Below are 26,416 nucleotides of genomic sequence, written 5' to 3' on the forward strand. Positions count from 1 at the left end.
ACATTAATATCTTCTAACTTAATAAAAAACACACCCCTAACCACAGAAATGCTATATGCAATGTGTTGCAACTAAGATATTCGCCGGCATTTGGTTTTTATCTGCATATTCAACTAATTTTTAGCTACACTACATGGCCAAATATATGTGGACACCTGGGCATTAATATGGATTAGGACCATCCTTTAATGCTATAATCACCTCCACTCTTCTGGGAAGACTTTATACTAGGTGTTGCAAGTAGGGATTCAGCCAGAAGAGCATTAGTGAGGATGGGCACTGATTGGGAAAGCCAATTAATCCCAAAGGTGTTGGATGGGGTTGAGATCAGGGCTCTGTGCAGGCCAGTCAAGCCGAAAATTCCTGGGGTGCCGGCATTTCAGATACACCCATAAACCAGAAATGGTGGCATATTTGGGCTATTCACGCAGGACACAAAATAAACCTGGGAGATTCCTTGTGGGAATAAATGATCTTCTGCTGCCTGTTGTGCGCCTTTAAACCTGTCCCCCTAAACTGTCTCCTAGACACATGGCAATATTAAACTTATCATTTTGTTCATTCGAAGGTCCTCTAAAAAAGTTATGCAAAGAAAGTTGATAATCCAAAAAACATGGTCAGAGTAGGTGGATAAAAATCAATGTGGGTGTGGCTTATTACACAAATGCTGGTTGACAAATTGATTAAATTTGGTAGCTATATTGGCACTCCAATTGAAACATATGGTACCACTATATATGTTTTTTAAATTCAGAAATTCACATAAAATCACTGTTCTCTTTTAGGGATAACTTTACAGAAGTGATCAATTTCCTCATCTGCAACATACGTCTGCACCTTATTTGTCACCACCATCTTGGTATAGGTATGGTCTATGGCCACATTTTCTGTTGTAGTAGAATGAAGTTAGCTAGCAAAATGTTAGCGCCTGATTTTTGTTTTAGGAAGAACCAATGAAACATTTTGAGCCATCAGAAGGAAAAGAAACATCATCAAATCCATTTTTATGTCATAAATGAATAGGCACAATGAAATAACCTTGCAAAACAAAAACCACAGTGGATTACCCTTCTTGCCTTGGAGAGGGATTAGGACATAACCATAATTAGGAACCCTGTTTTTACTGTAGCTTTCAGCAAAGGTCAGTAACACAGACTAGGTCATGAAGTTCAAACAACTTTCTACTCATTCAACTGTCCTATTGCCTCTATCCTTATCTGGTAAATACTGGAAGGAAAGTACATTTTTATATTCCACTGTAGCAGTTTGTCACCAGGCAGAATAAAATAAGGAAACACTAATAACCTGTTGATTACCAGTACGTTTAGCTGTACACTCTCATCAGAATCCAGTCTTTTTCATGTAGCAAAGATCCACATCCACTTTTGTTTCTGTCAGGGGGTAGCTTACTGTATGTTTGTCAAGTACAAAGGCACAGGGTGTAATTCTGTGGGAGCCGTAAGTCCGAGTCCATAGCCCTCTGTGCCCATAGCCCACCAGTCCCTGTTGCCAGCTTGCATTGGTATGACAACAGAACCCGCGGATCTGCTGAAGAGGCACAATCCCGAGACCAGCATCAGCACTTCACCAGCGGAGCAGTTCTCCTGGGGGCCAAACCCCCATGCACGGGCCTTTACCACAGCGACGCCCCTCTGTTTTACAGACAAAAATAGAAAATGGGGCTCTGGTGCTCCAAGGAAACAGGCCAACACCAAGCCATCCCTATAAAGTTGACAGCAGGAGGGCTTATTGCCATTCAACACTTTGGGTCTTGCTCAGCTTGGGTATGAGTGACTTGCATTGACGGGTCATGCTGTGTGATTATAATAACCAAGGGAGCTTCACTAGGCTATTATAGGTCTCTGTTTATTTGTAATTATGCTAAAATAAAGTACCTCCATTGTCCCCAATTTAGAAAGCCTTGAGACCTAGCTCAATATAACTCAGAAGGCAAATGAGGTGGGTAGGGTTTTCACTCTCAAAAACTGCTGCCTTTTAGGGCAAAAGCACGCTGAACATAGTAGGATATTTGGTCAGAATGCCATGTGATTTCTTTCCTTTTTTTTGAGACCATCACAGTGAAAGGATGTTATTTGAGGACTTTTGCATGGTTTAGTATATGTTATGACTGAATTGTGATTGCAGGCCTGGATTATGTTTCTCCCCAAGACGCCCAGAAGCGGCCGAAGCAAGGAACACTACTAGTACCCTTTTCCTGGCAGCTGGTTCAAACTGCAGCCTTTAGCAAGGCAGAAAATAACATCTGAGCAATTCCTCTTCTATATCTAGTCAAAAATACCAGTACATGGCCGTCTGGGTTTTGTAGAGGTATAAGCACTCGCCTACCACTGCAGAGACCTGGGTTCAATCCCTGGCAGCGGTACTTCCGGCTTGGTCAGACGTTCCTACGAACACAATTGGCAGTGTTCGCGGGTGGGAAGCCGGTGAGGGTATGAGTCCTGATCGTTGCATTAGCGACTCCTACTGGTTGGTTGGGGCACCTGTTCAGTGGGGAGGGGATCTGGGAGAGATAGCGTGAACCTCCGCGCGCGTTACACTCTCCCAGTGAACCTCCTCGCTGTCATGTGAAAAGGAGCCGCTGGCACCTCCACATGTATCAGAGGAGGCATTCGGTAGTCTACAGCCTCCCCAGACCAACAGAGGATAGCGCATCGACCAGGACTGTGTGATACACACGGGAAATTGTTATAACGACTAAACAGGGGAGAATATGGAAAAAATAAATAAATAAATTAAATACCAGTACAATGGTACATACCTCTCTACTTTGTCATTTATTTTTCACAGTATACCCAGCTAGCACAAAACATTATCCTACTACAGATACAAGTTCTCAATAGTCTCGTTGCCGATATTATTCAAGCAGCGATATTATAATTTGTCTAAGTAAGTGTAATTTGTGGTTTTCATTTCAGTTAGAGAGAACAGTGAAACATGATTAAACTTTTCTTTACATAAAAACAACAGGGATTTGCTACCCCCCCCCCCCCACAAACAGTACTTTGTCCTCCAGCATTAAAACTGTGTACAATACAAAAACATAAAATAATCACATGGTAATATAAAATACAGAAAACACACATACCTATAAAAGTGCTTAGTGTTCAACAGGATTTCTTCATTACAATTTGTTTAGTAAACTGATGACTGAGGGAACAAAATAATATTTACATCTGCTAGTTTTAATCTTTGGCATCATTAAGCACAAACCTTGTTCTAGGGATCAGAACAAACGTAGGCTAAATCTAAGAGCCCCACCAATAAAAGGCATTAAGGAAATTAAGTGGTAGATGGAAACAGTTTGGCACACACACACACACACACACACACACACACAAAAGTTAGGGGAATCAGAGCAGTAATTATGCATGGTGGTGAACCAACAAAGCAGACACCGGGAGAGCCTAACAGTGGAAAGCAGCCACAAAGCACACGTGCCAGTTCCAGAATAAACGGCAGCATTTGCTGAAGCAGAGACCAATTTTAAATTTGTGTTTGTGTGCATGCGTGTGTATGAGAAACAGAGAGATTTTGGGCTGAGCAACTGCAGCAGGAGAGGGGCCCCCAGTGGGCCCCAGAACAGAACATCAGCCAACTCACCAGGAACGTTTAGGGTGTAAATTCAGAGACATGAAAAGCCACTCAGTAGGGGCAACCCTGTTTAGATGCCCCACAGCAGAGTGTGATTAATCACCATGGAGAGCTGTCTTGGGGAAGCAGGGGCGGCATTCCATTTTTTCGGCTCGCTTCCATCTTATCAAACCAAAACATCACACAAACCTTAGTCAGGCCCAATTACTCTTAGACCCCCTGAGAATTCCCATTCTGCTGTCTGCATGGTTTCATTTAAGTGCCTTTTACATTTACATTTATTCCAGCAATTTTTTCTGAAGACAATCTCGGCTTGGGTGTCTTCACAGGTAATCTGTCTGAAACATTTGGTTTTTAAAGCTTAAAGCTGGAACTGAATAAATAATCTTGGTAATAAATAGATGGCACAGACTGCTTTGAGTGTATGAGCGGTACATCCAAAAATCAGACAGGAAACCAAGCAGTACACTTCTTTTTGCCTGCATTTCAGCCACAAGGAAGGCAGTCGGGATAGGCTAGGCCTCCCTAGGAAGCACCAAACAGGGCTTGGTAGTGTCCCTGTCACCTGCTTGTTTACTTTTGCGCTATGTTGGTTTTATTCTGCCTTTTGGCAAGAAGAACTGCCCAGAGAAGTATTCACACATTCCTGTTAGTTTAGTCAGAGCCTTTGTTGGGAAGCCAGAGGCCCAGAGATACACAGGCTTTCAAGTCCCTTACTTCTCTGACACATTCTTCAGCAGACTAAATTTAAACAACATTTTTCCTTAACTTAAGCACAGTTTTAAAGTTAGTTTTGGCCATCTCCAGTTCAGTCATTCCCCTAGACCAATGTGCCTAAGGGAATAGACCATTGTCTGAAGCCACCAACTCAGGTCCTCTACTTTCCAAAGCAATGTGTTCATCCAGAGGACAAATCTTCTCTTTTCACCAGCTAAAAAATGCAGCTCTAGCTGCCACATTCACATGGATGTGAGGTAACAGCAGAATGCCACACACTGACTCCAAACCCAAGGCTAAAGATACAAGAAAGAGTCAATTTTTAGCTGAAGGGTTTTGCTTCCAGAAACTTCAGAAAGAGCAAGGTAACCGCTGGTAGGTCCCTCGCTCACAAACCAAAACCCAGACTGAATTTGTCTCGATTAATGCATCTTCTGAAATAGTTCAAAACCGGCCTGGTATGAACACATCCTCTGCCAATCTATATTTTCTACATCTACGGTATATGTGCATATACAATCTGTAACTGTTATTCTTTTCATTACATTTTGATCCAAAGAGAACAAAAAATGCAGTTCCTTTATTCACTGTCTCTTGCCAAAAATGTCATGCATTTGTTACCCTTAATTTTCCATCATACTTTTTATGGTATTCCATAATATACCACAAAAAATGATTCTGTTCTGAACCACTCTCATGGTGCCTGATTTTGACGTCTGGTCTGACTGTTTACTTGCATTTGTGCGTGGTCTACATTGTGGCTGATGTTTGTTTGGACTGCATCAGTTAAGGTGGATTAGCAATGCTCCTATAGTTCTGATACCAAGAACAAAAAGACATGTACCTGGCTACATTTTGGATGGAATTTTGGACAGGAATAATGATAACGTTTGAAAAAAAAAATTATTCAAAAATAAAATATTGGAAAACCAAAATCTTCTCTTGTGTTAACTCCAATTGGTTGCTTTTTAAGCAAACACTAGCCAGAGGCTCACACTTCCACAATGCCACTAAAAAAAATAAACTTAAAAACTGTGCACAAGCATTACTTCCTGTACCACACCAATAATTCAGCAACTTAATATCGGTGTTTGCTTGTGTAATTTCCTCTTTCCCAGATCTCCCTTCCTCTGTTATCTGTGTGGCCCCACAGAAATGAGTGCTTGTTTCCAACTTGTGGTGGGATTTCGTGGGCAGGGCAGGGGGGTGGTGTTTGATTAACGTCACGCTGACAGGGGGCGTGACTCTTAGTGTTCGAACAGAATTCTAATGTCAACGAAACAGAGCACAAACACTTTGACTCCAAGGCACTCTCCCTGAGTTCCAGAACAGATTCAGCATTTGTAATGCGGGTATCTCTCATGGTCAGGAATGACACCGGAACCATGGAGGCTTTGCCGATGGCCGCGGGCTCAAGCATGTTCCAGGCTAAACATCCCCAAACAATTCTTTGCCAATAAGCTGCCTTTTACCTCACAAAACACCATGAGCGATTAAAACAAATAAAGGTATGCAGCACATAAAAAATAAGCAAACCTGCAAATTACTAACCACATACTAATGGCGTTTTTATTTGATTCTGAGCTTGAAGACTAATGTTATTATTTAAGAGGGGCCCATTATTATAAGTGGGTCAAAGGCGGAAGTCACTTTTGCTGAATGGCTGGAAAGAAGCCAACATTCTTTGGGCTCACATGCTGATCACTGATGAAACAATGTGCAGATTTTTATGTTTGTATTCAACAAAATGTTAAAAAATATGTAGCACACATTCATTTTAAATAAATGTTCAGTATAGGCATTTTATTAAAGTAACAGATGGTGGGACTACACCCCGATTCCCCTGATCTAATTTCTAAGGGGGAAAAAAATGCTATGCCAAAAAATAAAGCAAAATGCACACACATTTTGGGTTTATAGCCGATGGGGGATGGGAGTTGAGAGTAGAGGCATGGGGGGGAGGAGTCAGATAGTTGCAGACATGTTTCATCTGAGAGGCTGCAGACAAAAGCAGGAACAAATTAATCAGGTCTACAAAAAGTGTTGGAGGATTATTTCATAAAAATCGATAGGGAGACATCTAGAACAAAAGGTTCTGATAATATTTAATTGTTGCAGTAAACTTATTTAGGGCCGGGCATAACAATATTGCAACAGTGTTTTTATGTAATTTTGTTATAAAAGAGCTCATCAACCCACCCCTCCCTATAAATAGCTATTTTGTAAAAAGTCTTAAATCACACTTGCACTTCCAAAGGCCTGTTTGCAACCTGACAAAATTGCTCCCTGTTTGTTACCTCAGCAAGATGCTTGCCACACAGAGTGACGACGAACCAATTTTTCTCATGAGTGTTTCCATACACCTATGTCTAATGCTGCGAGACAGACAGTGTCCTGTACAATTCTGTCCTAAGCTCACTCCTACCTTGCTCTCTTATGTCTCATGTGTGAGTTCATATTGCATGATTGGCAGCATTGATGCACTTCTGGTACAATATAGACCCACAGTTTGGGCTGAAACATGCCATCCAGACTGTGGAGGCCCCATACAACTGAGCACCTGGCCTTATTCTAAATGGCCACTTATGTTTAGCATGCTTGGCTAAATTACAGGCTTTGTCAGGGCACCGAGAGAAACGCCATGTGTCCCGGCAATGCTCTCTCCACAGCTTTGGGCACCCCTTCTGTCAAGCAAAGCCGCCCCTCAGCCAGATTGCAGCTCTGTCAGCCTGTGGCCACCCTGTGCAACAATACTGAGGACTCTGTTTCACTGTTCACAATCTGGGCCCACAAGGTAGTGTGTCTATAGTGTGCCATGACTCCAGATCAGCACCCTCTGCTACCTGAGCACTGGTTACAGCAGACTCAGAGGAGAAGAGTACCCTCCTCTCCAAAACGTTGGCTGGTCTTGGTATCAGGCCAGAGAATGCAGTGCATAGCCTGAGCTGGTCCTAGCTTACCCTGAATTCTTGAAGACGCTCCTGGGCCAAGGTGGGGCAACAAATTTCTTGTCTGCCCTAGGCTAGGCTTTGGCTGTTCATGACATCCTTGGAGGCTCAAGGCACTAGCTAGTCCTCTCCAATAGACTCCATGATGGTGACAATGGCACTCCCAGATGAGGATATTTCTGGGAAGATGCCACACAGCCCTCTGGGCCCTACACCTGCATGCAACAAACTCAAGGGAAAATTCACAGCCCTTATCTTCCAGGCATACAGTAGATACTGTTGCAGAGATTCCAGGGTATACCCATTTCTTAGTTGCCTGACAGGAATCTTAAGCAGATGTCAAGCCTACCACCTCTGCCGCAATTTAACATTGCACACACTAATGCAAGGGCCATAGCCAGTGCAGTGTCCTGACATGGAGACCTCCCAGTGACCTTTCCAGGAATCATAGATTACATCTATCTGCCGCTGAGCTCTCTCTGGCCCTGTTAACAGATGACTGCTTTTAATCTCCAACAGTGTAAATGTTGAACGATTGTACTGTGTGCACGTATGGATAAACTGCAAACCATGCAGAATATCTCCATCTGTGTGCAGTGTACCAGGTGGATACTGGTGCATTCAGTCACTCAGAATTTTGTTTTCCATTTTGTCCATATATATTCTGCTTCTTATCAATATGCTAGCTGACAACTCGTCCTTAAGCTAAAACATGGCCTTAGCGAGGGAATATTGAGATTCAGAGAAGGTGAGCAGAAGGCGGTGAACAGATAATGCAGCTTCTGGTAGCATAGCTTCTAGCACTGCTAATAAATAAATGCCGTGTCAAGAAAGAATTTAACATGCATGCTATATTGTGCAAAAGAAATGGCATTGTATTCATTTCATTATGATTCCAGATGGACCCAACAAATAGTCATTGACTAAAAAGTGGTATGAAGAGTAAGAGGAGTTAGTGAAAAGTGGTCTTATTACTGTAAACGTGTGATCATTTTTGTTTAAAAAGTAGAAAGGAGAAACAGAAAAATTCCTGAAAAATCATTGATCAACTTCAGGACAAAAAAATATGTGTTTATAATGCATTATCTGTGCAATTTCAAATAGGTTATTTGGGTTTTGAGTAATCCTTTTCCACCTGTGTGTCTGCTGTTTTGATTAACTTTCCCTTTGAAAAAATTAATGGTTTTACACAAATTGGAGGAGAGAGAAAGAGAGCAAGCGATGGGAAGGTTGATCCCTCTTCCCAGATGCAAGTGTGCTTTGCTGTGTAATTGTCGCCATCTAGTGTACAAAAGTGCTCTTGCACGTCTGCTCCCTATTGATTTTCCTTATTTTAAGGGTCCCCCATGACCTCATTATAGTGTGTGGCCTGTATTTTCTTCCCACTGAACCAGTGTCAGGAGGGGTTTTGTTTTGCACTCACCACAGGTGTAGATGACCCTGAGGTATTTGCGGGTGCCAGAGTAGCAGGGGTCCCCAAACTCCTGGGTGGTGGCGTGGACAGAACAGCTCCTCTGACCCTGGCAACGGGATGTTAGCACCTGGAGGGCGCCCATTGACTGGCACTCTGCAGTAACACAGGAATACACTCTAAGACATGTTCTGTGCCAGATGATAAAGCACAATAACAGCTGATGATGGTTCTGCACTGTAAAGTGTTCATGGGTCATGACTTGAACTCCATGAGTAAAGTTCCACTATTTCATAAAACACTTGGTATGCCAAAACAATACTCTAGCAAAATAAAGATTCTTAGGGTTTACAGCCCTGGACACTTTCTGCAGGGCAAGGTGAAGGTGGAGGTACGTTTCTGAGGGTTCCCTAATACAAAGAACAAAAACACATGCTCACTGACACAGGGAACAAAGACACATGCTCACCGACACAGGGAACAAAGACATGCTCACTGACACAGGAAACAAAGACATGCTCACTGACACAGAGAACAAAGACACATGCTCAATGACACAGGGAACAAAGACATGCTCACTGACACAGGGAACAAAGACACATGCTCAATGACTCAGGGAACAAAGACACATGCTCACTGACACAGGGAACAAAGACACATGCTCACCGACACAGGGAACAAAGACACATGCTCACCGACACAGGGAACAAAGACACATGCTCACCGACACAGGGAACAAACACACATGCTCACCGACACAGGGAACAAACACACATGCTCACTGACACAGGAAACAAACACACATGCTCACTGACACAGGAAACAAACACACATGCTCACTGACACAGGGAACAAAGACATGCTCAGTGACACAGGGAACAAAGACATGCTCACTGACACAGGGAACAAAGACATGCTCACTGACACAGAGAACAAAGACACATGCTCAATGATACAGGGAACAAAGACATGCTCACTGACACAGGGAACAAAGACACATGCTCAATGACTCAGGGAACAAACACACATGCTCACTGACACAGGGAACAAACACCCATGCTCACTGACACAGGGAACAAAGACACATGTTCACTGACAAAGGGAACAAACACCCATGCTCACTGACACAGGGAACCAAGATGCATGCTCACTGCAATAGGACTCAAGACATATTCTCATTGAGAAATGGAACCAAGACACAAGTCACTGACATAGCGAACCAAGACATGGCTGACAGACATAAGAAACCAACTCACATGCTCACTGATACATGGAAAAAGACATTCTCTGTAACAAGACACATGCTCAGTGACACATTCATCTTTAGTTTTTCAGGTATTACAACCCCATAACCCAAGAGGCCAGAGCATCAAACATACAACCATAGTCCTTCCAGCAGACAGAAATTCTGCACAAGAACTCTATTCTGCCTGAACTACACCTCTCTTGCCTTTGTAAAATGTGTACTGTAATTGCCAGACACATCTGAAAAACACGCCATGAATATGTGAATATGGCTTTAATTCAGCAAAACTGCAAATGATTTTTGGTGTGGTATGTGGTCTGGAATTTTCTGTAAATAATCGAGTCCATGGGGTTAGTAAGTCAAAACGCAGTAGCAACGTGAGACAAATTATGCCAAATAAGTATAACTTTCCAAAAGAATGCTGTTCTGATTATCTCCAGACCAATATTTACATTACATTACAGGCATGTGGCAGGGCTCAGTTTGCGGGAGGAATTCAAGGCAACTAGAGGACCACGCCTACTGGTTAAGTAGGCACACACCTGGATGATGTTACGAATCAGTCCAGGATTTAAAATTGTGCTTCTTTCCATAGGTGTCTGAGACTGGGGATCCCCTATGACGGTGAGAGAGAGCCCGTACCACATATGAAGCTGAAAAGCGACACATATAATTCCATTTATTTTATCTTCGTTGTTTTAGTTTATTGTTTTTGCCCAGATCCCGTGAGCGTGACAGGTAAATAGGTAGATAGGTTTTTCGTTTGTGTTTGTGCTGATTGCTCTCTCTCACTCGCAATAAAACGCCGGAGATATCCGGAATTTCCGCATCTCCCTGTGTCCAGCTCTTCTGTCCCTTCCAGGTTAAGTAGGCAGTATACTTCGTAAGAAGTAGAACTTTTTGAGCAAAACGAAGCAATGAGAACAACTGAAGAACAAAAAGACGCGGTGTTGTGGGTTCGTACGGTGCAGTGTGCGATGGCCTCCAGGGAGAACTTTTGGAAAACTTCTTTCTTGTTCTCCGACCTCCCCCTCTCAGCTATTGGTCCAAATATCACTTGGTTGGTTACGTCACGGTTTAGAGTTCAGACGGCACGCTTCACATGCTAATGTACAAAGAATCAACGCCAATCTCTCTTCTGTAGAGATGGGAATTCTGTGAGTTCCTGCATGTTTGATAAATAGTGCTGCTCGTTTCAGCAAGTCATCAAAACCCCTAGCACACATTCGGAAATAAGAGAAAGTGGACCCCCTCGCCTAAACTCCGCATTTGCCGAATGTACAGACAAAACTCTTCATTCTCCGTCCTACTCTAATTTAGAGGGCGAACATACCATCTCCTTCACCTTTTTTTCTTGTTTTGCATAGCTAGATAAACTAAAGCCTCTTTAAACCTTTTGTTTTGTGTTGTGATCTTGCATAGTCCTTCTCTTTTTACATCCATGGCTTAGCCGCGAGACGGAGGTCTGGGCGAGATTCCAGCCCCGGTTAATAGCTGCCTCGTAATTTATTCGTAATTATTCACGCCCCAGCGGCGTGGAGTGACTTTAAACGGTGCGGTGTTCTCGCTGAGTATACCGACAACAGTGTTCGTGGACATGTTCGCCGGTGGTTCTCAATCCTGAAGTTCTTTCTTCTTACTTAGTATACTGCCAGCTGTAGTCACGGCGTGTGACAAGGCATTTTAGCAGACGCTCTTATCCAGAGCGACTTATACAACTTCTTTTTTTTTTTTTTTTTTTTTTACATAGCATTTACATTGCATCCATTTATACAGCTGGATATATACGGAAGCAATGCAGGTTAAGTACCTTGCTCAAGGGTACAACGGCAGTGTCCTACCCGGGAATTGAACCTGTGAACCTGTTACAAGACCAGGTCATTACCCATTACACTACAGTGCTGCCCCACAATATGTTGAGTCCCAAGGCAGACGATGTTGTCTATTAGAAATGAAGACTGAAAAGGACTACAGATCAAAGGGAAACTAAGTAATGGTGGAGTTTTTTTTGTAACACTACATTTTTGGAATTGTTGTCCAAGTCTCCTTGCATCAATCAGCAAATTGCACACTCTGAATTTATTTTCTTCGGTTATCCAAATCACTAACACGCAGCCTGCTAATCTTTTTTTTTTTTTTTAAGTCCAAACACTGTCAGAGAGCTCTTGCTGCAAGAGATGGTTTTTCAATAGGAACATACTACATGCTTCTGTTTTGTGGTTTGGCTTTGGTATTGTTGTCTACTTTAAAACCCCCATTCACATGTTACTGCATTTCTTGGTTATTTCAATATAAACATAAAATATCAAAGACCCTGAAAAGCCACAAGCACTGTATGTTACTGCCATTTATATGTGTGTGAATGTGTGTGGTTGAATGCATAAATAAAGAAAATAAAACAAATCTCAAATCTTTTAAAAAATGGAATTATAAAGTCAATGAATCCATCCTGGAAAGGTATTCAAATTATTATATTCATGGTGTCTGATACTGAGCTGATAATTGCAGCATATGGATATAACATCGATAGCATATGGATGACAGATAAAAAAATCTTTCATGATAAATATTGAGGCTGCAGCTGCATCAGTCATTTAATGCCACTGCAAATGGCAAACAACACGTAAAGTTCAAGAAAGAATGCCCCATATGACCAAAAAGGCATTTTACTGCAGATCTTTCATTATTTTTCAGCTCCAGAACCTCATTTTTGGGGTTTTAATTAAGCGATATGCATTTTAATGACATTTATTTTGGCTTTTGTGAATGTGATTTGTTCATTTAGGTTTTTTTAATTAATTTGAACATAAAAATTTTTTTAAAGGATTTTTCACACGGCACACCTGACCTCGCCTGACGGCACACCAGAGTGCCACAAATGTCCACAAATGTTTTCTAAAATGAGGTGACTAATGATAACAGTCCTGTTGTGCAGTTGTGCCAACCAGTCCCAATCTCCCCTACTCCTTTCTAATATGCAACTACATGGCAATATACCATCTGCTTGTCACCACATGTGAACAGCAGCTCTGGAGGTTCAAAAATGTACTGACAAAAACACAGTACTCATCACGAGGCACACTATGTTGGCCCTTCTAAACAGAGGACCTGACCCGTGGTGCTGTTTCTCTACCCTGTTCCAAAAGGATCCTTTCTCTTTTAGACAACTTTAAACCCCTCACATGAATGAGACCTGCATCAGGAAGTTATGGCCTCATCTTCTGCGACAGTACCCATTAACCTGCTCTTTGATTTCCCGCCTCAGCAATTAGTCAGGTGGAAACTGGTCAGGGAGAAAGTGGCCAGCTGTAAGCTAGGCTGTCACCTGTAATAGATACACCATGAGAGGATTTCTGCAGATTAAAGCCACATTCCTGGAGTAGGCCTGGGAATCTGACCTCTCTCCGGAGTCCGTTAATGGCATTCCCACAGTCAAAAGCATGCCGGACTGCCAACAGAGGCTCAAATGTCTTGTTGGATTCCCGTTCTGCCTATCACCCTTCTCCCCCTATGATTCCTGAATCTGACCCAGGAGGAGGGGTGGATCAGCGCATTAGGACAGAGACTGACCAGTGAATGATGTCAGTATCAACGATGTAAGAAATAGACTTCCAGCATAGTGTGGAGGCTGTCCATCCTGCACTAAGTTAAAGGATAGTATTTGTGGCAATATATTATGTCCAATTGTAACAAATATTTGACTGTGATTGGTCAAAGATAAATTCAAAAATCACAAATTATAAATTCTGTATAATGACAATTATTTTATGATGGCTGTTGATTATTGTGGCAGGGCTCAGTTAGAGGGAGGAATTCAGGGCAATTAGAGGACTACGCCTACTGTGGAAAGAAGCACACTTTTAAATCCTCAATCGATTCTTAATATCATCCAGGTGTGTGCCTACTTAACCAGTAGGCGTGGTCTCTAATTGCCCTGAATTCCTTCCGCAAACCGAGCCCTGCCACAATTATACTCGTCCATTCTCTCTGTAGCCAAATAGTCTGGTCAGAATGCACTCTCATATCAGTGGGTAATTATTAATATTGATTAGGCAATATGGCAAAAAAGCTTGAAAAGAAGTAAAGAAATGTATTACAAGCTGTCATGCTACAGGAACAGCTGACACTCCAAACCCTGGATAACAACATCCCAAAAATACCTCATTGAACATGAAAAACTTCCAATTAAATTTTTGTAATTAGTGTGAACTATTCAAAATTAAAAACATTGCGGGCCAATTTGTTAGTCCTTGTTTGTACAGTTGTTTGTTAGAATTATATTTGTGCCAGAAGTTAACAATGTTAGCAACAAATATGCAAAATAAATTAATTGATTTTGTGTCTGATAATTCATTTTTTGCCAAGTAGCAATGGTACGGGCATGATAATATGCAAGCATGTCAGTCTTCTCAAAACAAGCCCCTTCAGGGTGACTAAGACTCATCTGTGAGATTGTCAGGATTTATTTAGAAACAAATCACTCGGAGGCTGTATATTACCCCTTACATAATCTTCATAGCTCACTTGTTATGCATGAGAGTATTTACTTTGAAAAAAAATTCCATTCTTCTTCTCCGTCTTCTTCATCCGTCTTCTCCCATTCAGCACTTTGTGCAAGACAGGGTACAAAAATGTCCTCTAATGTGAGTTAATTTACTCTACTACTGGGTCTGCTAAATTTACTTCAGAGTTATTATAGAGGAAATTTAGCTCTCCTCTGGGACTTTTGTTTAAGGGAACAGAGCTAAAACCTGCCATACAATGTGAGTCATGTCTCCCCTATGACTTTCAGGATAAATACATAAACAGATGTTGTTAATGTGATCCTGTTACAGAGTGTGGCTTGGTGCATCATGATCTTATTCTTTCAGGGCTTGGACGATGTTAGTGTAGTTGCATGGCAGTCCTGGTAGAGTGTGCATCTTCTGAAGAAGGCACCTTTCGGCATCCATTCAAATCAGAGGCTGGAATTATTCATGTAGCTATGAAAGACCTATTACGGAGCTTGAGCAACTCCATCCCTGCATCCTCAACAAACTCTACTTTTTTACCATGGTAATTTTTTTTAAAGCCTGACAGCCGACCAAGCACAATTAAAAGTACAACTTTCCATCGCCTAATTAGTACCTATTTAAATGATAACTGAATTCAATTTTTTAAATTATTCTGTGAGTGTCCTAGATATAAATTTATTTCAGTTACCATTAGTGATTTTTACATCAGCAATCAAATGTTCAATTAAGAACATTCCAATCACATATTTGTGACCTTACACCTTAAAGGCTGATTCAGTAATTTTGGCTGCAAAATCACAACCAAGTTCCTTGTGGATCATGGTAGTTTTTAACATATTTCAATAGCGTCATGGTAACCTCAGCAACAATCTTTAGTATAGTTGCACTTTGCATAACGCTATGGTGGCAATGTCAAGTATGTCTGAGGTAGTTAGGCAAAACTTATAGTTGAGGCCAAAAGTTTACATACAACTAGGCTAAAGATATTAAAACTCAGTTATTCACAACTCCGCACATTTCGTTAGCATACATTTCTTTTGGCAAGTCAATTAGGGCTTCTACTTTGTTCACATCAGGGGTAATTTTAAAACAATCAATTAGAGACAGATTTATTTCAGCTTTAATTCACTATATCAGAATTCCAGTGGGTCAAAAGTTAACATACACCAAGTTGACTGTCTCTTTAAACAGTCTGGAAGATTCCAATTGATGTAATGATTTTTTAGAAGCTTCTGATTGACCAATTGTCATAATTAGGAGTTAATTAGGAGTTAATTGGAACCTGTGGCTGTATTTAAGGGCCTACCTTTAGAGCCACTACCTTTTTGCCCTCGATATCATGGGAAAATCCAAACAACTCAGCCAAGACCTCTAAGACAAACAGTGTGCATACATTTGTACAAACAAATGTATGCAAATATAAAAATCTTAGGACCACAAAGGCACTGCATCATTCAGGAAGGAGGCACAAATTAACTCCCAGGTTTAAACGAACTTTGGTCCGAAAGGTTCAACTGAACCCCAAGACAACAACAAAGGAACTGGTGAAGGAATTGGAGGCATCAGGTACCAAAGTATCTACATCAACCATTAAGAGAATCCTATATCACCATGGCCTGAAAGGCTGTCACGCAAGGAATAAGCCCCTACTCCAATACCTGCATAAAAAGCCAGAATGAAGTTTGCAGGTGATCACCAGGACAAAGACCTAGCCTTTTGGAGTAGTGTTCTCTGGTCAGATGAAATAAAAATTGAACTGTTTGGCCATAATGATAAGTACTATTTATGGAGGAAAAAGTGTGAGGTTTTTAATCCAAAGAACACCATCCCAACTGTGAAGCATGGGGTGGCAGCATCATGTTGTGGAGGTGTTTTGCTGGAAAAGGGCTTGGTGCACTTCAGAAAATAGATGGCATCATGAAGAAAGAGGGTTATCTAGAAATACTGAAGCAACTTAGTCGCAACTTAGGCTTCCAGCAGGACAATGATCCTAAGCATACCTCCAAAGTTGTAACAAAATGGCTTAAAGACAGCAAAGTGAGTCTCTCCGTTCACCTGAGTCTTATCTTATCTCTGTGCCTGTTTAAGTTCTCTGCTTCCCTGACTCGGGTGCTGGTTCCTTGTGTTTCCACATGTTTCTGCCACTGTGTTTCTGACTCTGTGTTTCCGCCTGTGTGTTTCTGCCCGCGCTCTTTCCTGTGTTCTGCCCTGCCCAAGTTCTGTTCTGCATTTTTTGGGGATTTTTGGATTCTCTTCTGTTTTCTGTTTTTGAAGAATTGCTTTGTGTTTTTTGAGAGTTGCCCTATGAGGCCTTTTTTGTTCCCTGCTTTTGTTTCCTGAATTAAGAAGTAAAGTCTTTGTTTCAATTTACCGTTTGGAGTTTTTTCCCTCACTTTGCGTTTGGGTCATAACACCCAGTAACCTGACAGAAGGAACCAGCCAGTACTGGACCCAGCAGAGAATTTTTTTTTCTTTCCTTTTCGTTCTCCCTGGGGTTTTTTGGTTTTTTTGTGTCAACATGCCACCGGTCTAGAGCAAGCCGGTGGGCGCTGGGAGGGCTTCCGGGTCCAGTCCTGCCGTCGGACAGGCTCCCCTGTCCAGCAGGCATATGGCAGACAAATTTTTTGACACATGCCAAGGGTCGCGTAAATTGTTGGATTACGCGACCGAGTTTAGCGCTGTGGCTGCACAGACGGACCTGCCCCAGTCCGTTGTGTGCCAGCTATTTCAGGACGGCATGAAGGACTCCCTCCATGGTAGGCTGATTTGCTCTGGGCTTGCCGAGTTATTACGGCGTTTCACTGGGAGAAGTACTCTGGCCGAGAAGTACTCCAGGCCCAGTGCGCCAGAGCCCGCTGCCCCGCAGGAGCTGCCTGCTCAGTCCGCTACCCCGCAGGAGCTGCCTGCCTAGCCCGCTGTCCCGCCGGAGCTGCCTGTCCAGCCTGCCCAGCCTGCTGCCCCGTAGGAGCTGCCTGCCCAGCCGAGAATGCAGCAGCAGCCTCCTGCTCCTCCCAGCGCCCAGGAGAAGCCTCCTGCTCCACCCAGAGCCCCGGAGAAGCCTCCTGCTCTGCCCAGAGCCTCAGAGAAGCGTCCTGCTCGCCCAGAGCTCCGGAGAAGCCACCTGCTGTGCCTGTTGTCCCACAGGGGCCGCCTGCTCCACCTGTTATTCCGCAGGGTCCGCCTGCTCCGCCTGTTGTCCTGCAGGGGCCGCCTGCTCCGCCTGTTGTCCCGCAGAGGCAGTCCGCCCTGCCCAGGCTCCAGCAGGGGCCGCCTGTCCTGCCCAGACTCCAGCAGGGGTCGCCTGTCCTGCCCAGTGTTCTTGCACCCCCTAGTGTGCCCGTGCCCCCTAGTGTTTCCGAGCCGTCGTTGCCCCATCCCAGGGCCTGCCTGTCTGCCCGCGTGTTTGTCAGCCAGTGTGTTGGCCTGTGTGTCTGCCCCCCAGGTTGTCGACCCGTTGTCCAGGCTGCTTACCCGCCTGCCCACCTGTCTGTCTGTATGTCAGTCCGCCTGTCTGTTATCTTGTTTGCCTATCTGTCAGTCCTTGTGCCAGTCATTGCGTTCCCCTCTCTTCTTCCCTGTCTGTCTGCCCCTTGGTGCATCTGTTAGTCTTGTTGTGTGTCTCCCCGACTGCTTGTCTCTCCGTCTGCCCTTCTGTTAGTTCTCCCTGCCTGTGTTAGCTCGTTCCCTGTCTGTGTCTCAGCCCGTTCCCTGTCTGTGTCAATCCGTTCCGTGTCTGTGTGTTAGTCCATTCCAGTGTCCGTCTGAGTCCGTTCCAATGTGGTGTCTTGAGTCTGCTTTGTGTCTGTGTGTTAGTCCGTTCCGTGTGGTGAGTCCAGTCCAGTGTGAGGTCTTAGTCCAGGCCAGTGTTCTGTCTTGTCTTAGTCCAGTCCAGTGTTCTGTCTTGTCTAGCCCAGTCTGTTCCTGTCCTGTCTTGTCCAGTCCGCTCCTGTCCTGTCTTGTCCAGTCCGCTCCTATCTAGTCCAGTCCGTTTCCGCTCTTGTCCAGTCCGTTCCTGTCTGAGTCCTGTCTCAGTCCCGTTGCTGTCGAGTCCAGTCCCACTTCAGTTCCTGTCCTGTCCAATTCCAGTCTAGTCTAGTCCCTGTCTCATTCTGTTCCTGTGCCCGGCTCCCGTCCGGGTTCTGTTCCTGCGCCCGGCTTCCCGTCCGGGTTCTGTTCCTGTGCCTAGCTCCCGTCCGGGTTCTGTTCCTGTGCCCGGCTCCCTGTCCGGGTTCTATTCCTGCATCCGGCTCCCTGTCCGGGTTCTGTTCCTGCGTCCGGCTCCCAGTCCAGGTTCTGTTCCTGCTCCCGGCTCCCATCTGAGTTCTGTTCCTGTGCCCGGCTTCCCGTCCGGGTTCTCATCCAGTGCCCGGTCCCATCTGCGTTCCAGTCCAGTGCCTGTGCCCTGTCCCGTCTGTGTGGGGGGTACAGTCAGGATTCGTCTCTGTTTTCCCTCACTCTGCGTTTGGGTCCTAACCCCCCGTAACCTGACAGTATGTCTCTTAGCTATTATTTTGAAATGACCTCTTACGTGTGGGCCCACCATCCGCAAGGTTCAGGGTAGGGGTCGGGTGCAATGCCCGATGGGCAGGGGGCAAGAACAGGGTAGATCCGTGCACCATCTGCCCAGTGAACAGAAACTGATTCTTAGCATGTGGAACATTAACTCTCTGGTGGGGGAGGAGCCGGAGCTGGTGTGTGAGGGTGAGAAGTAGTAACTAAATATAGTTGGGCTCACCACTACACACAGTGTTGGCTCTGGAACCAAACTCCTGGATAGGTGGTGGTCTCTCTCCTACTCGGGAGTTGTTCAGGGTGAGAGGCGTCAGGCGGGAGTGGGGATACTCACAAGTCCCCAGCTGGTGGCCACTCAGTTGGAGTATATTGCAGTGGATGAGAGGGTCGCCTTGATGCGACTGCGTGTGGCAGAGAGGAGAACGTTGACTGTTATTTGCGCTTATGCGCCTAATAGCAGTTCAGAGTATTTGGCTCTCTTGGAGAAGGTGGGAAGGGTGCTGGCAAAGGCCCTACCTACTGACTCCATTGTCCTACTGGGAGACTTCAATGCTCACATTGGCAATGACTGGGAAACTTGGAGGGGCATGATTGGGAGGAACGACCTCTCTGATCTGAACCCGAGCTGTGTTATGTTATTGGCCTTCTGTGCTAGTCATGGTTTGTCCATAACGAACACAAAGATGTTCATAAGTGTACATGGTACCAGAACACCTTAGGCTAAAGGTTGATGATCGACTTTGTAGTTGTTTCATCAGACCTGCGACCATTTGTTGTGAATACTCGGGTGAAGACTGGAACAGAGTTGCCAACTGATCACCATTTGGTGGTGAGTTGGATCAGATGGCAGGGAAAGTTAGCGGACAGACCAGGTAGGCCTAAACATGTATTGAAGGTCTGCTGGGAGGGTCCGGCAGAAGACTCCGTCCGGAACGATTTCAACTCTCACCTCCGAAAGAGCTTTTCCCGTATCCCGGGGGGGGTTGGGGACATGGAGTCTGAATGGACCCTGTTCAAAACCTGTATTGTGGAAGCTGCTGCTAGAGGTTGTGGTCAAAACCTGACCGGTGCAAGTCCTGGTGGCAACCCAAGGACCCATCGGTGGACTCCAGCGGTCAGGGAGGTTTTCAAGCTGAAGTAAGAGGCTATTCCAGGCCTGGTGGGCTCTGGGAACCTCTGATTCAGCAGACAGGTACCAGCAGGCGAAAAAGGCCACAGCTGTGGCAGTGGCAGAAGCAAAAGCCAGGGCATGGGAGGAGTTTAGAGAGGCCTTGGAGAAGGAATTTCGGTCAGCCCAAAAGTGGTTCTGGAAAACTATTTGGCACCTCAGGAGGGGAAAGCAGGACACCATTCAGGTTGTTGTCAGCAGGAATGGTGAAACTCTGACCTCAACTGGGAATATTGTCAAAAGGTGGAAGGAACACTTTGAGGACCTCCTGAATCCAACAGGCACGCCCTTCTTTTTGGAGGTGGAGCTGGAGCAATCCGGGGGATCAGAGTACATCTTTGTGGCAGAAGTCACTGGGGTAGTTGGAGAGCTCCTCAGCTGCAGAGCACCAGGGATGGATGAGACTCGTCCGGAAATGTACAAAGTACAAAGGGGAAAGCCCATGTAAGGCTTTAAAGGTAAGAAGTAGTATCTTATAGTCTATTCGGAATTTAACTGGCAACCAGTGAAGTGATTCGAGCACATCAGCCCAGTGTTAGCATCTCCTTGTTCTAGTGAGAATACGAGCGGCTGCATTTTGAATTAGCTGGAGCCCTTTCAGAGAGGAATTTGCACATCCAGAACTAGCTTTTCTGCATCATGTAAGGACAGTATTTTCCGAATTTTTGCGATATTTCTCAAGTGATAAAAAGCAACCCTAGAGATGTTTTTAATATGTATATCAAATGCAAGATCTGGATCAAAGGTAACAACAAGATCTTTGATTACAGCACTTAAGCATATAGTCAGATAGTTTGCATCTCAGGGCCCCACTACCATTATCTCGGTCTTATTGGAGTTTAGCAAGAGAAAATTTTGGGCCATCCATTTCTTTATGTCTATAAGACAGGCTTTGATCTTTGACAGCTGGACAACTTCATCAGGTTTAACTGATAGATACAACTGGGTGTCATCTGCATAGCAGTGGAAATTAATGCCATGTTTGTGAATAACTTGTCCCAGGGGGAGCATATAAAGAGAGAAGAGCAAAGGACCAAGCACAGATCCTTGTGGTACTCCATATCTAACCCTGGATTGATAAGAGGAATCATTATTAAAATGCACAAATTGATATCGGTCTGATAGGTATGATCTGAACAAAGAGAGTGCCTGTCCACGAAGGCCCACAAGATTTTCAAGTCTATCCAGAAGGATGAGGTGATCAACTGTGTCAAATGCTGCACTTAAGTCTAAAAGCACAAGTACAGAGATGCAGCCATTGTCTGAAGCGAGGAGTAGGTCATTGAGTACTTTGACCAGGGCTGTTTCAGTGCTGTGAGAGGGTCTAAAACCAGATTGAAAAACTTCCAATATATGATTAGAGTGCAAAAATGAACCAAGTTGTTTTGAAATTGCCTTTTCTAGTATCTTAGAAAGGAACGGGAGATTCGAGATTCACATCCAAGTTTTGCTTCTTAAGAACGGGTTTGATGACTGCAAGTTTAAGAGTCTGTGGTATGTGTCCAGATGCTAAAGACGCATTGACAATATGTAACATTGGTGTTCCAATCACTGGAAGTAGCTCCTTGAAATGCTTCGTAGGGATAGGGTCTAGAAGACAAGTAGAAGATTTTGAGGAATTAACTATGGCATTAAACTCCATGAGATCTATTGGAGCAAAAGAGTTCAGATAGACCACCCGTCTTTCTGAAGATTCTTCTGATGATTCTGCATCCATGTGTTGAGCGGATGGAAGGGCAGACCCTATATGAGGGGTGGTAGGTGAACTTTGAATCTTGTCCCTGATTTTTATCATTTTGTCATCAAAGAAATTCATAAAGTCATTGCTACTAAATGATATTGAGACACATGGATCAACTTGAGTCTTGGTCCGTCTGGCAACAGTTAAACAGGTGCCTAGGATTGTTTCTATGTTCATCTATTAAAGTAGAGAAGTATGTGGAGTGGGCATGTTTATAAGTTAATAGACTGTCTTTCCAGTCCTGGAGGAATACCTGCAATTTAGTAGAAAGCCATTTGCGCTCAAGTTGGCGAGAGCACGAGTATGGTCATTGTACCAGGGTGCTAATTTCTCATAGTGGAATTTCCTCTTCTTAGGAGGTGCAATAGTATCCAGGGTTCTGGAAAGTACGTAATTTATGTTGTCTGCCAGCTAATCAATTGAGCTAATGCTTGCATCTTTGTATGTGTTTGGGCGGGAGCCAAGAAAATCCCCACAGTGCTCAAATGAGCCTGGGAGCTCATTAATAAAAGCTTTTGCAGTCCTGGAGGAAGACTTACGGCTAAGGTAGAATGAAGGATCTGGTGACACATGACAGACTTGTGAAAGTTGGAAAGTAATTAAATAATGGTCAGATAGCACAGGGTTATTAGGCATAACTGCTATATTTGCTATTTCTGTATCATAAGTTAAGACCAGATCAAGAGTATGGTTATGAGAATGTGTGGACTGATGTATATGTTGATCGAAGCCAATAGGTTCAATGATAGACAAGAATGCTGATCTGAGAGGATCGCCTTCACTATCCATGTGAAGTCCCCTACAATTACTACTTTATCTGAATTAACAACCAGGCTGGAAAGAAAATCAGCAAACTCAAGTAAAAAGCCACTGTATGGCCCTGGTGGCCTGTATACAATTGCAAGGATAAAACTGACTGCTTTTTTGTCCGGATGTGCAAAACTTAGGACAAGCACTTTAAAAAAGTTACATTTGAAGCCAGATTTCAAAGTAGCAAAAATATTTGAATTATATACAGCTGGAACACCACTGCCACGACACGTCAGACAGGGAACGTGAGTATAGCTGTAGCCAGGAGGGGTGGATTCATTTAAGGCAATATATTAATCAGTTTTAAGCCAAGATTCAGTTACACATAAGATTTGGTGATCAGTAATTAATTCATTTACAAGAGTTGAGGGCTAGTGATCTGATATTAATTAATCCAATTTTTAGCAAAGTTTTTAGCTGAGTTTGGTCAGCCGCATTATTAGTAGAATAAACAGGTCTGATTTTTTGCAGATTAGCCATACAAACACCCCTAATGGGCTTCTTAGCAAGGCTTAATTTTGGTCGAGGGACAGACACTATCTCAATAGCATATAATCTGGGCAGCAGTTTTTGGGAACAAGCAGAAATCTGTGTAAGACAGTAAGTCTGCTGCCTGGCCATGGTGCTGGTGTGTCAGGAAATGGAATTTCTAAGAATATACAATAAATTACTAGAGATAAGAGCGGCACCCTCCCACGAGGGGTGAATACCATCCATTTTCAAAAGGCCAGGCCTCCCCCAGAAAGTATTCCAGTGGTCTATAAAGCCAACACTATTTTCAGGGCACCAAACAGACAACCAGCGATTTAGTGATGTCGATCTGCTGTAGATTTCGTCACCACGCCAAGAGGGAATGGGGCCAGAGCAAATAACCGACCCAGACATCTGTCTCGCCAATTCACACACCGATTTAAAATTATCTTTGGTTATTTCCGATTGCTTCAACCGGATTTCGTTAGCACCAACATGAATAACAATTTTAGAAAACTTACGTTTAGCCTTAGCCAGCACTTCTAAATTTGCCTCGATGTTGGTCGCTCTAGCTCCAGGAATGCATTGTACTATGGTCGCTGGAGTCGCTAAGATCACATTTCTTAAAATAGAGTCGCCAATTACCAGAGTTTTTTCAACAGGTTTTACGCTGGTGTGTTGCTGAGGGGGGAGAACCTGTTTGAAACGTGAATAGGACGTTGGAGCACTGGTGGCTTAAATTTTCGACTATGTTCTCGAACTGTAATCCACCCGCCTTGCTGCAAAGGCTTAGCCGGGGTGCTAACTGTAGACAGACTAGCTGGTGCATCCGGAACCAAGAAGGATTCTATAAACTTCTCACTATCTCGAATTTCATGTAAGGTACGGATGCAAGTTTCCAATTCAGCAATATTCTCTGTTAGCCTAGCATTTAACCTACACTTATCACAGGTAAAGCTGTCGTTAACGGCGGAGAAAGAGTAACTAAACATATCGCACACAGAGCAGGAGACAGCCTAAGAGGGAGAGAGAGGTTGAGAAAGAGGGGATACTGGAGGGCAGAAAACAGCCATTAGACCTCGTAAGTGACTTACGTTTTATCTGACTGATTAGGTAGAATTAGCCGAATAAACACGGTGCTCAGGGATATCAGTCCTCTTCACCTTTCAACTTAATATGGGGGTTTTGTTTTAACAAAAAGCCCAAAATAATATCAAATATACACTTGAAAGCAATACAATCCTGTAACAAACTTTTTCAAACACTCGTCACTCTTTCCACCACAAACAGGAAGTCATTTCATGGTAACATGAAATGTGTGGAGTTGTGAAAAATTGAGTTTGAGTGTGTCCAGTGGACAACGGAGTGGTATCTCTGCTGTTTGCAGATGACGTCGTTCTCTTGGCCTCATCATACTGTGACCTTTGATGCGCAGTAGAGCGGTTTGCAGCTGAGTGTGATGTGGTCAGGATGAGGATCAGCATCTCCAAATCTGTGGCCATGGTCCTCTCCTGGAAAAGATGGTTTGCCCCCTTCAAGTAAGGGAGGAGCAACTGCCCCAGGTGGAGGAGTTCAAGTAGGGAAAAAGGGATTCGGAGATCAACAGCCGTCTAGGTGCAGTGGCCACAGTAATGTGGGCATTGTATTGGACGGTGGTGGTGAGGAAGGAACTGAGCCGCAAGGCAAAGCTCTCGATTTACCAGTCGATCTTCGTCCCTACTCTCACCTATGATCATGAGCTATGGGTAGTGACCGAAAGACTGAGATCGCGAATACAAGCGGCCAAAATTGGGTTTCGCCGTAGGGTGGCAGGGCTTACTCTCCTTGATAGAATGAGGAGCTGAGCTATCCGGGAGGACCTCAGAGTAGAACCGCTGCTCCTCCGCATTGAAAGGAGTCAGCTGAGGTGGTTTGTGCATCTGACAAGGATGCCTCCTGGGCGCCTCCCTCTGGAGGTGTTCCGGGCTCGGCTACTGGGAAGGAGACCCAGGGGTAGACCTAGGACACGCTAGAGGGATTATATCCAAAGGCTGGCCTGGGATTTCCTGGGGATCTACCGGGATGAGTTAGCGGAAGTTGCTGGGGGGAGGGACGTCTGGGCTGCTCTGCTTGCCCCTTTGCCACCGTGACTCTGACCTGGATTAAGTGGTTTAGAGAATGGATGGATGGATGGATGGATGGATGGATGGACCTCTTACGGAAATAAGGTAGATACCCTAATTGACTTAACACAGGCAATGTATGGTAACATGAAATGTGCGGAGTTGTGAAAAATTGAGTTTGAATGTCTTTAGCCTTGGTGTATGTAAACTTTTGGCCTCAACTATATGTTGCAAAACGATAGCTAACTATTCCTTTTCGATATCTTACTGATAAGTGAATTATCAGTAAGATATCGAAGTCTATCCAGTGTAAGATAAGAGTTTGTTCCCATGGTGATGAGCTGCGCAAGGGCTATAAAACACTCAGATACCAAAAACAAAGAATAAGAATGAAATGTAGAAGACGGAAAATGAACAAGTAGTGTCAGACCTGCACTTATTTTTTTATATCTATTTTTCCCCTTGAAGTGCTTTTCATAAGGATCTTTATCATTCTTTTAATTAGGAGACTAATTTTATAACATAGTGCCATATCCTTGTCTTTTTTCTCATTGTAAGCCATTAGTACTTTATTAGCAACCCAAATTACTGAGTGAGCCTTTCATATTATTAATTACTTCTTAAATAAACATATAATTTATTGTGAATGGCTTCATTGTAATTATATATAATATATTATATAAATATAGTAAAAGAGAATGTTCTTGTAAATATCTTTATCAGCTTTAATATTTCAAAATACTGAATGTTCCTTCCAGTTTAAGCTTTATTACACAAAAACACAAGTTTTTAATGGCTTTCACAGAAAATACTAATTCAGCTTAGTTACTTTGACTGATAAATTTTAACTGGCTGTAAAAAAAAAAATAGCAGTCTGTGCCATCATGTTTTGCACACTGTGAACTTTCATATCCCCTTCCGAAGCACCCCTTTCCCAGTACTTGCACACGGCCCCATTCTGTGTTCTCCAGAATCAGTCTATTTTGTTCACATGATCTGTCAGTCAAGTATCTCTGTCATAAAGCTCTAATGGTGATCACATTAAGGTACAAGTCAAGAGGGAGAGAAAGAAAGTAACCATCTAGAACCAAAACAGGTTTTTTTTTCTATTCTGCCAAACATTTCTCACCATGTTCAGTTCAACAGCATCTTCACAAAAGAAAG

At 43.7% G+C, this 26,416-nt stretch overlaps 1 protein-coding gene across 1 annotated transcript in view; it reads right to left on the reverse strand.

Moving 5' to 3' along the window:
* LOC135257850 (protein eva-1 homolog C) overlaps positions 1-26,416 on the reverse strand; it is a 71,395-nt gene that overhangs the window by 38,177 nt on the left and 6,802 nt on the right. Inside the window, exon 2 of the mRNA XM_064341025.1 lies at positions 8,701-8,844. Within this exon, the coding sequence (XP_064197095.1) occupies positions 8,701-8,844 (144 nt within the window). The remainder of the gene's footprint in view (positions 1-8,700; positions 8,845-26,416) is intronic.

The sequence above is a fragment of the Anguilla rostrata genome, chromosome 6, assembly GCF_018555375.3.
Source record: "Anguilla rostrata isolate EN2019 chromosome 6, ASM1855537v3, whole genome shotgun sequence".
NCBI classification, from domain to species: Eukaryota; Metazoa; Chordata; class Actinopteri; order Anguilliformes; family Anguillidae; genus Anguilla; species Anguilla rostrata.